A 10,000-nucleotide genomic window follows, 5' to 3' on the forward strand; every position below is an offset into this window, starting at 1 on the left:
CACCCCAGCAAGCCCAACGTGGGAGAAACCACACACCGCTTTTGTGCTTCGCAGGCACTCGGATGGCAAGAGCACTGAGAGAGAGAGCGAGAGAGAGAGGGAGAGAGAGGGAGAAAACCTGCTGTGAGATGAAGGAGTGAAGCCTTGGCTCTCGGGTATTTGGCTCAGATCTCTGCAGTTCAGGGATTCTTTTATATTTCATAAAACCTCTCATAGTGCTGGGCCTCGAAACTTTTTGGGAGACTGGTTTATAAACAAACTTAGACCAAAGAGTAAAGCAGTACACTGAGCATACAGAATAGTTTAGTCCTAGTGGAATATATCACCGAGTATCAGGAGGAATACAAGAAGCTTCAGGTTTTTTATTAGATAGATAGATCTTACAACCCATACCCCTGCTCATTCATACAATTATCCAATCAGCCAATCATGTAGCAGCAGCACGATGCAGGTACAGGTCAAGAGCAGACTGGTGCGGCAAACAAAAAACATCTCGCGAGCGTCAGTTCTGTGTTTGGAAACGCCTCGTCGATGAGAGAGGTCAGAGGTCGGAATGACCAGACGGGTTCGAGCTCACGGGAAGACTCGAGTAAAGAAACTCACATGAGCACCCTTTACGACCGCGCTGAGCAGAAACGCATCTCAGAACGCACGACATGTCGAGCCTTGCGGCGGATGATGTCGGAAAGCTGAACCTGGACGGTCAATGTGTTAAAGGAATAAATAACAAACGATTTTATTTATTTTATTTTTTCAAATCGTGTTAGTATCAACTGTAAGACAGTTGTATGTCGTGGCTACGAGCGCATAATTAAAGCAATCTCAGGCTTTTCCAGTTTGACGAATTAAGTTTGAAAGCTTGTTCATTCATGAAAAGATTGTTTCCGACGCGTGAAAAGTCAGGAGAATTTCTCGGCTGATGTTGACATATCGATGTCATTTAAAAAGAACAATGAATCTTGTTTATATTGTCAGTAATACGTTCGCATGCAACTCGAGGTGCAAAGGAAATGACAGATAAAAAAGAAGCAAGAAGCAAAAAACAGAGAAAAGAATTGTTAAAAAGAATCAAAGGAATAAAAATACGAATACTGATACTACCACTACTGATAATAATAATAATAATAATAATAATAATAATAATAATAATAATAATAATAATCATAATAATCATAATCATTTATAATACTTTCTAGTCCTAATATTAGAGCTAAATGAGACCAATGCTTGTTTAATAAAAAGGGGGATTATTATTATTATTATTATTATTATTATTATTATTATTATTATTTTAATGAACTTGAATAATACAGTTGTTGCATTTGAGCTTTTTTATTCTTATTTTTAAATGCATGGTTATGCATGACAACTAACATCTACACCCAAATATTTCCTATAAAAGACTAGTTTGACTTTTTCCCCTGTAAGAATATATTTTAATTGCACAATCCTGGATAGAAAACACACATCACGTGATACATCCGGTTAATTGATAGAATCCGGTATACTTAACTGCAATTTTAGTAAATTTATGGTATGTATCATTTAATGAAGAGAAAAGCTTAAGGCTTGTAGCCCGGAGTCTTTCAAAAAAAAGACTGTAAGTAAGTATTCGTTACATGTCTGGGATGTTTGGCTGAGTTGTAGTGCTTCTATTCTACCACTAGAGGGCGCATGTGACCACCAACAACAGTCCCAGTCTCCTGGCTTTATAGCAAATCCGAAATCTATTTTCAGTGTGTGTAAAGTGTTCAAATACTGCAAACATGTCTTTAAGACAAAACACAAAACCCCTCTACAGCGTATTCCTTTTAGTACAGTATCTTATAATAACTCATTTTATTATTATTATTGTTATTATTATTATTATTTTGTTTTAGAGATAATACTATATACTTTTTTTTTTTTCTTTTTTTTAAATATGTCAAACTAGACTTATGTGTCATATGTTTGGATGTGTAAGGTTTGTTTTTGGACACATTTGCAGTACCACAGGCCACAGGGGTCAGAAAATTTCCGAAAATCAGAAGTTCATCGGCTCTTTATGCCAAACTTCCATTACATTAGTAATGAAGTACGCTGAAATATGGGCCTGGAGCTTGTATGGTCTCAGTCTGGTCATAAATACAGACAGAATACACTGAAATAAAGCTCCTAAAAGATCTGCTCAGATAATTTAGTAATATGTTCAAGTTTAAAACTATGCTATATACTGTAAATGCCAAAAAAAACAAAGTATATATAAAATACTGCCGTTCTGTAGTTATGGATTGTTGATTCATTTTGCTAATCAGCTCTCATCCAAGCACATCGCGTTAGTGATAAAGTGTCTTGTGAGCACGTTATAGATATGTTTATGCGTTCCGTAGTTCATATCAGTTAATAATAATATATAGTTCTTACTCTGAAGCTTTCTCTGAATTTTTAACTTTTTTTTTTTTTTTTTTTTAAATGCAGCTTTCAGGATCATTGTATTTACGAACTTCTAGAAATTACAACAGCTTTTTCGAATAGCTGACAAATATTTTACCAGCTTCAGTCAAATGAAAACTAAATTAGAGAAACGGTATTACGTTTTTATGTAATTTCAGGTTTTCATTTGACTCACCCTCATATTTTTAAGTGTCATCGTAAAATCTCATAAGTCGTAGGCCCATGTAATCTAATCCTAGCTAATAATCCCAAGTAAAACATTACCCCAAAAATAACCCCCCCCCATAACATTATCCTGGTCACGCTGGTTAAAAAGATCTGACACTGTCACAGTGTAAACTGCAGGCTCGTGTTTCACGCAATTCTTTATTTCAGTTCAGTGTGTGCTGTGGTGCTGTTAGAGAAGTGAGAAGAGAGATTTCGCTGGGTTATGTGCTTTGAGTCAGCTCCATGGCAGGGTGGCAGGCTGCCTGCTCGGCGTGCCAGTGCAGCTCGGTGCAGCTCCAGCAAACTCAGATTAGCACCAAGGGCAGCTAATAATCCTGAACCCCGTTCACACTTATTCTAACGTTCACACTGTGTGTGTGTGTGTGTGTGTGTGTGTGTGTGTGTGTGTGTGCGTGAGAGAGAGAGAGAGAGAGAGACAGAATCAGCCCTGTGAGCTGGATCGTGCCAGGCTGCACGTTTCATATTGCCCCACATTTAGATTTGTCAAGGATGGGCATAAGTTCAAGGCCTCATATATATACAGCTTGATATGTGTGTGTATGTGTGTGTATGTGTGTATGTGTGCATTTCGGTCCCCACAATGAGAGGAATATCGGACAGTTTGGACCATGTGGGGACATTTGGCTGATCCTCATAAGGAAAGGTATATATATATATTTAAAAAAAAAAAAAAAAAATTAAATTATTATTTTTTTAAACTTATTTTTTAAAAGTAGCTTTTATATAAATACATCAAATATTAAAAGAGCCAAAAAGTTTCCTTTTGTTTACCGAGGTTAGGATTAGGGTTAGGTTTAGTTGTAAGCATTAGCTGCAATAAAAATCTCTGAAGGTCCTCACAACGATAGTAGGACAAACCTGTGTGTGTGTGTGTGTGTGTGTGTGTGTGTGTGCGCATATGTAAATGTCAGTGTACTCATCTACTCATTTCTTGCTGACTAATAAGAGTCGCAATAATCCATCTCCATATTCATACAGCAAATAAATCTGGGTGCAAAAATGCCGCTCACATATTTATTTAAAAGATTTACATTTGTGAATTGGAAAGGGATATTTTACACAGCTGTGTTTTTTACATAAACAACTGTTTGTTTGTTTGTTTGTTTGTTTGTTTGAGAAAGGGCAACAGAGTTAACAAAAGTTAGGGACACTGACTGGATTATCATGCTTATTGTTGCACATCAGTCTTAAAACCTGACGTTTCATTTATTTCTTAGAACATTATTTATTTTCACCAAGGGTGCCAAAATCTATAGAGCTAACTATCTATCTATCTATCTATCTATCTATCTATCTATCTATCTAGCCACTGAAATAAAGAAGAATGTTCTGAATTATCCATATAATGACTGAAGCCATAACAGGTTTCATTGTAGATAAATATAATAAATATTTAAGTGGGTTTGAAATAGAAAGGGTCTAGTTTCAGTCTTGTAGGATTTATAGATTTGTAGTGAACTCCAGGCCTCCTAGACCCTCATTAGGTTCCCTAATTTTACATTTTATAAGTACAACACCCAAATGCTCCCTTAAATCACTGGGTGTTGGAGCTAAGATCCTCACTATGAAAGAAAGAAAGAAGGAAAGAAAGTAACAAACAAACAAACAAATAGTGGCCAATATCAGTAGGCTATTTTTCTCATTAAGGACCCTAATTTTGCACTTTATATCTGCAACACCCAAACAGTCCCTTAAAGGATGAGGGTTTGTAATATGAGCTGCACGCACCGGTGTCAAAAATAAACAGTGGGCAATATCAGGGTAAAGGCTAATGTTGTGTTCTTTCTTTCTTTTTTAACAACAACAACAACAACAACAACAACAAAATTATTTGCTGACACCATGTTAAAGTGCGGTGGTGTTATAAATTTGTTGTTATTCATTTCCTGGAAGAAAAGAAAAAAAAAGAAGCGGAGAACTGTGAAACTGCTTAGTCAAACCTGGACAAGTCGGAGGAGAGAGAGAGAGAGGGAGAGAGAGAGAGAGAGAGAGAGAGAGAGAGAGAGAGAGAGAGAGAGAGATTTTAATGTGTAAATGCTTCAAAAACTCAGATACATGTCGCAAAGCAGATTGAAAAAGCATGCACAGTTTTTACAAGAAAAGAAATAGCCTGGATGTATTTTATTTAATAATAATAATAATAATAATAATAATAATAATAATAATAATGATGATGATAGTAATGGTAATAATAATAATAATATAATAATAATAATAATAATAATAATAATAATAATAATAATAATAATAATAATGATGATAATGATAATAAGTATGCTTCAGAAAATAAAACAAACAAACAAACAAACAAACAAAAAAGACAAGGATACTGAACAAAATGTTGGAAAGTAATTCTCAGCTTCATTAGTGAAATCAGCTGAAACTTATTAAGCTGGATTTTACTCATCAGCAGCCTGACATTAAGAGATATATTGGCTAATTATAACTTATATAAGAACTCCAATCACTGAACTCATATGCACAGTCAAGCACTGAGCAAGGGGTAACTTATTCAAATATTTGGGAAGAATTTGCTTATTCTCTACACAAATGGGGGGGGGGGGGGGGGGGGGTTGGGGATAAAACTGTGTGTGTGTGTGTGTGGATTAAACTGGAAAGCAGGTTCAAAAAAGTAAATAAAATAATAAAGTTCTGTGAAGAACAATATATATACATACAAGCATGTAGCATACATTATATATATATATATATATATATATATATATATATATATATATATATATATAATGTCTGCTACATGCTTGTAAACGGGCTGTTCTATAGTTATATCCGACATAAAAGTTTATATCGCTCTACGATCGGAATATAAATAAACAAACAAACAAACAAACAAATAAATAAATCTGGTCATTTTTGTATCATCTCTTCTCAAAAAGATAAAGAATACATGAGATAGTACAGCTTTTTTTTTTTTTTTTTTTTTTTAATGGCGATCCAAATGGTCTTCTTTAGACAGCTTAGATATATAATAGTGTATAATAATAATAATAATAATAATAATAATAATAATAATAATAATAAGAAGAAGAAGAAGAAGAAGAAGAAGAAGAATCATAATAAAGAATGCAGTTGTGACGTGAAAAGAGTTCATGTTTCATACCAAGAGTGTAAACCGGTGCAGATTATAAACGGTGTAACTTTAAATCGCCAAAAATGACTCAAGTGTTACTTTTGAAACTTCAACGCCTGTATGAATGGTAGGTTAAATTCACACACACACACACACACACACACACGGAACACGTGGACAGTCAGTGGAAGCTGCTGCTTTTGATTAAATTCCTGCATGTGGGATTAATTCATTAGTGCTAATGATAGAGCCTACATGGTGGTGGTGGTGGTGAGGGTGGTGGTGGTGAGAGGAGGTGGTGGTGGTGGGGTGGGGGGTGTAGTTCGGGGGTTAGTTGGCACTCATCAGGTTAAAATCAGCTGCTTTTGGGTTCATCCTCGATTTTATTCTTCCATATTCTCGAATAACCTGGTTTTAACTGCGCCATCAAGCATAGACCACGAGCCCCCTTGTGTACACACACAGTGCCACACACACACACACACACACACACACATACACACTCTCTCTCTCTCACACACACACACACACACACACCACCTCCAACGCGTTACATCAATTCCTTCTCCGCGACTGTACGCGGCTGCTGCTGTTGTTGTTGTTGTTGTTGTTGATGTTGCGCCGCCGTTTGCGTCGTAATAATAATAATAATAATAATAATAATACAAATATAATAAAGTCAAGAGGTGAAGAGAAGACGACGCGGTGTGCTGATCAGCCAAAAGCCATGAGACAGGAGCTCGGGGTGTGTGTGAGTGAGAAACACAGCGGGCTGAGAGAGCTACAAACCCGGCCCAGATGCAGCTGAGAGTCCGAGCAGCGCGCGCTCCATTTTACTCTAAACTCCTATAATAATAATAAGAATAATATAAATAGTAATAATATTAATAATAATAGTACTACTACTACTACTAATAATAATAATAAGCCTCCTCGTTGTGCACCGGAGACGACTTTGCATTTGTTCCCTGACCGTCCGAGGACTGAGGATTGTACCCTTCCGGACACAGAGGAGAAATGGATTTGGAGGAATAATAAAACAGCAGAACTGAAGGAGGAAGACATTAAAAACACCAGCCGCCCCGGACGACGACATGCGCGCGCAGTGACAGGGACAGGGACCGCGCGCCGCAGCGCTGCGAAAAAGCCTCCGCGAGACAACTTTCTACCGCCCCGGTCCGGCTGGCACTCTCACCCCGAACATGGTACGTCAATCCACTGCCTTTCATCTGTCCGTTCTGCTTTCATTTCCTGCACGCGATCATCCCGAGTTCTCATCCCGTGTCCTTAATAATTAATAAATAAACTCAGCTCGAGATCTCCGCGAGAAGAAGAAGAACAAGAAGGAGAAGAAGAAGAGTCGTAATGTAACGCGTTTCGGGGTTTTTCTCTCCGCTTCCTCTCTTTCTACAGCCGGTTGCTCCGGGGGTTTTCTCTCTCTCTCTCTCTCTCTCTCTCTCTCTCTCTCTCTCTCTCTCTCTCTCTCTCTCTCTCTCTCTCTCTCTCTCTCTCTCTCTCTCTCTCTCTCTCTCTCTCTCGCCTTCCTGGTCCCGAGCCAAGCGTTCAGCTTAGTGGGAAACGTTAAGGCGTGTGTTTGTGCGATCAAACCCCCAGACTTGGGCTTTTTCTTCCCCTCGGTGAAAGTTATTAGTTTCTTTGCCAGCCTGAGGAAAAAAACAGGGCAGATAGCCTACGTGTGTGTGTGTGTGTGTGTGTGCATGCATGTTTGTATGTCTGTCTGTCTCTCTCTTTCTCTCTCTCACACACACACATGCACACACACGCACACGCACGCAAGGCCAATTTCAAGTTCAAACCCGCCGTTGCATGAAAATGGCCGCGGCCGCAGCCCGGAGCTCACCGGCATGAAGTTGAAGCCGCAGGCCGGCGGAGGCGCTCCGTCTCTGGGAGGAATCTCAGCCCGAGCGCCGGAGCTCCGCGCGGCTCTGCGGCGCCTGTGAAGCTGCACTGCGCTACTGCACCCCCTCTTCACCCCCCCTCTACTGTTCGCCGGTACGGGATTATAAACAACAAACCCACCCACCCCCCCACCCCCCCCCAACCCACACACACACACACACTCACTCGGCGTGTCCATAAAACTGAAAGTGCACCTAATAACGGCTTGTTTAGGGCTGCAGCACACAGGGCCATGTCAGGGCCAGCTCAGCGCCAAGCAGTCAATAAAAACACTTCACTAGCTATACTCACACAGCCGCGTCTATTGTTGTTGTTGTTGTTTTTAAATTATTTGTTGTTGTTGTTTTATTTTTAGCTTCACGTCACACTTCGACACTTACATCCCGCTTACACTCGTCTTTAATCTGACTTCACTTTCACTCTGGCCCGAGTTCAGAGCTGAATAATTTTACAACACAACAATGCACAAGCTCACAAAAGCACACTTATTTTATTAGTTCATGATCTTAGATCAGTCTCAGCAAGGACATTTTCGGTTTCTATCCAGGAAGTGTGTGTGTGTGTGTGTGTGTGTGTGTGTGTGTGTGTGTGTCTTCCTCTTCCCTTCTGCTTATAATTTAATACATTTGTATTATTACCCTCCTTCTACCCGGCTATAAACTTTATTTATTTTATTTTTTTTGTAACCTGTAACTCAAATTGAAACTTTTCTAAAAGTACTAAAGGTCCTGTTATTATGTTGCAAGAAGTTTAGAATTTTTTTTTTAAATTTCTATATATAGATATAGCCTAGCTAGAAGACTTATTATTATTATTATTATTATTATTATTATTATTATTATTACTATATTTTCAGAAGTATTTATCATGTGTGTAGAGACATGCACGACTTCATGAAGTTCAGGTTCTCAGGTTATAGAGTACTGTAGATGCAGCGTGGTTTCCTCTCTTGTGAGCTTTATACCCTCGTCTGAGGAGAATAAAGAACAGGAAAGAAAAACCCTGATATTAATAACGGCTTTAACTTTGACGCACGGGTTTATGTGCAGAAGTAGTTCTGAATATTTAAGCTTGTTTTTGATTTCTTTGTGAAGTCAGGGGCTGGGGGGGAAAAAAAAACTCACGCTGAAACCTTAATGCGGATTCTGTTCACTAAAAAAAAAAAAGAAGAAAGAAAGAAAAAGAAAGAAAGAGAACCCGGATTAGGAATATTAACTTTTTTGTTGTTTTGTACAGCTGTTTAGATTTTTTTATTTTTTTTTCCCAGGCATATTTACTTCTACTGTTATAGAGCTGAAACAAGTTTTAAAATAAATAAATAAGTAAATAAAAGTTTGTGATCTGTAGAACAGTTTAAAAATGGAAGCCCTAAACCCCAGCGACTGAATGAAAGAACTTTAAATAACTGCGCTTTTACTCTAGAGCAAGTTTAAGAACTTTTTTTTCCCCTGTCTATGTTCATAATAAAAGTAGTCAGGGTAAAGATACAGATGGGGAAATATGTTATGGTTTAACTTTAAGAAATAATTTAGCTTTAAAAAATAAATAAATAAATAAATAAATTAAAAAAAAAACAGCAACCCACACACACAGATTATAATGTTATTTTAAGAAAGTCGGCAAAGTCGACCAAAAAGTTTGCCCGCTTCAGTTTTTTGGCCGTTACTGCGTTTAGGGTTCTTTTAGGAACTAGCCAAGTTTCAAGAGTCGTTGCGACAACGTTTCCGAAGGCACGTTCACGCTCTTCGTGGAGTCAAACTCGGGTCCTCGGCTTCTCAACGCGGTTCCAGTTTAGGAGAAAGTCTCTGTCCGACTTTTCATTATTCATGATTGTCTCACTTGTGGAACCCAAACAATCTGATATACGGTTATACGTAGAACCTTTAAGGGTTACCCTGTTGTTGTGTTCTCCATAGAACCTGCGAGGGTTTCCAACCAAACCCTTAAAAAACCCTTTAGAGTAATGTATTTAACTTGTTTTCCCTCACAGTTAATCACTGTCATTTGAAAAGTCTCACTGGTGGAACCCAAAAAAATTCCCTCGTTGTAGGGTTCTACACCTGCAAGCGTTTCGTCAGCGGGAGGACTGAAGAAACTATAAGTCTTCTGTGTTTCTTGTGTTAATCATCGTCGCTTGGATCTTCTTACCTTTAAGACTCCATTAGTTGTAGGGTTCTAGTCTACATATAGGACCTTTAAGGGTTTCCTCTGGTAGGCAACTGGTAGATTACGAAGCGTTGAGCATTTGACATTTTTCCACAGTTAATCATCATCAAAATCATTCAGATTGTCTCGTCAGCAGAACCCAAACACCCTGTTAAAGGGCTG

At 38.2% G+C, this 10,000-nt stretch overlaps 1 protein-coding gene across 7 annotated transcripts in view; it reads left to right on the plus strand.

Moving 5' to 3' along the window:
* Positions 1–6,098: 6,098 nt before the first annotated feature.
* nfic (nuclear factor I/C) overlaps positions 6,099–10,000 on the plus strand; it is a 132,563-nt gene continuing 128,661 nt past the window's right edge. For 5 of the 7 annotated variants that reach the window (XM_017466992.3, XM_053680448.1, XM_053680446.1 and 2 more), the window contains exon 1: positions 6,099–10,000. This exon is cut by the window's right edge and continues 1,659 nt beyond it. Coding sequence is in view for 1 of the 7 variants with exons in the window: in XM_017466997.3 (XP_017322486.1) it covers positions 6,955–6,957 (3 nt within the window). In the remaining 6 variants the exon portion in view is untranslated. The other 2 variants (XM_017466993.3, XM_017466997.3) reach the window with 1 other exon arrangement.

This window comes from Ictalurus punctatus, chromosome 5, assembly GCF_001660625.3.
Source record: "Ictalurus punctatus breed USDA103 chromosome 5, Coco_2.0, whole genome shotgun sequence".
Lineage (NCBI taxonomy): Eukaryota > Metazoa > Chordata > Actinopteri > Siluriformes > Ictaluridae > Ictalurus > Ictalurus punctatus.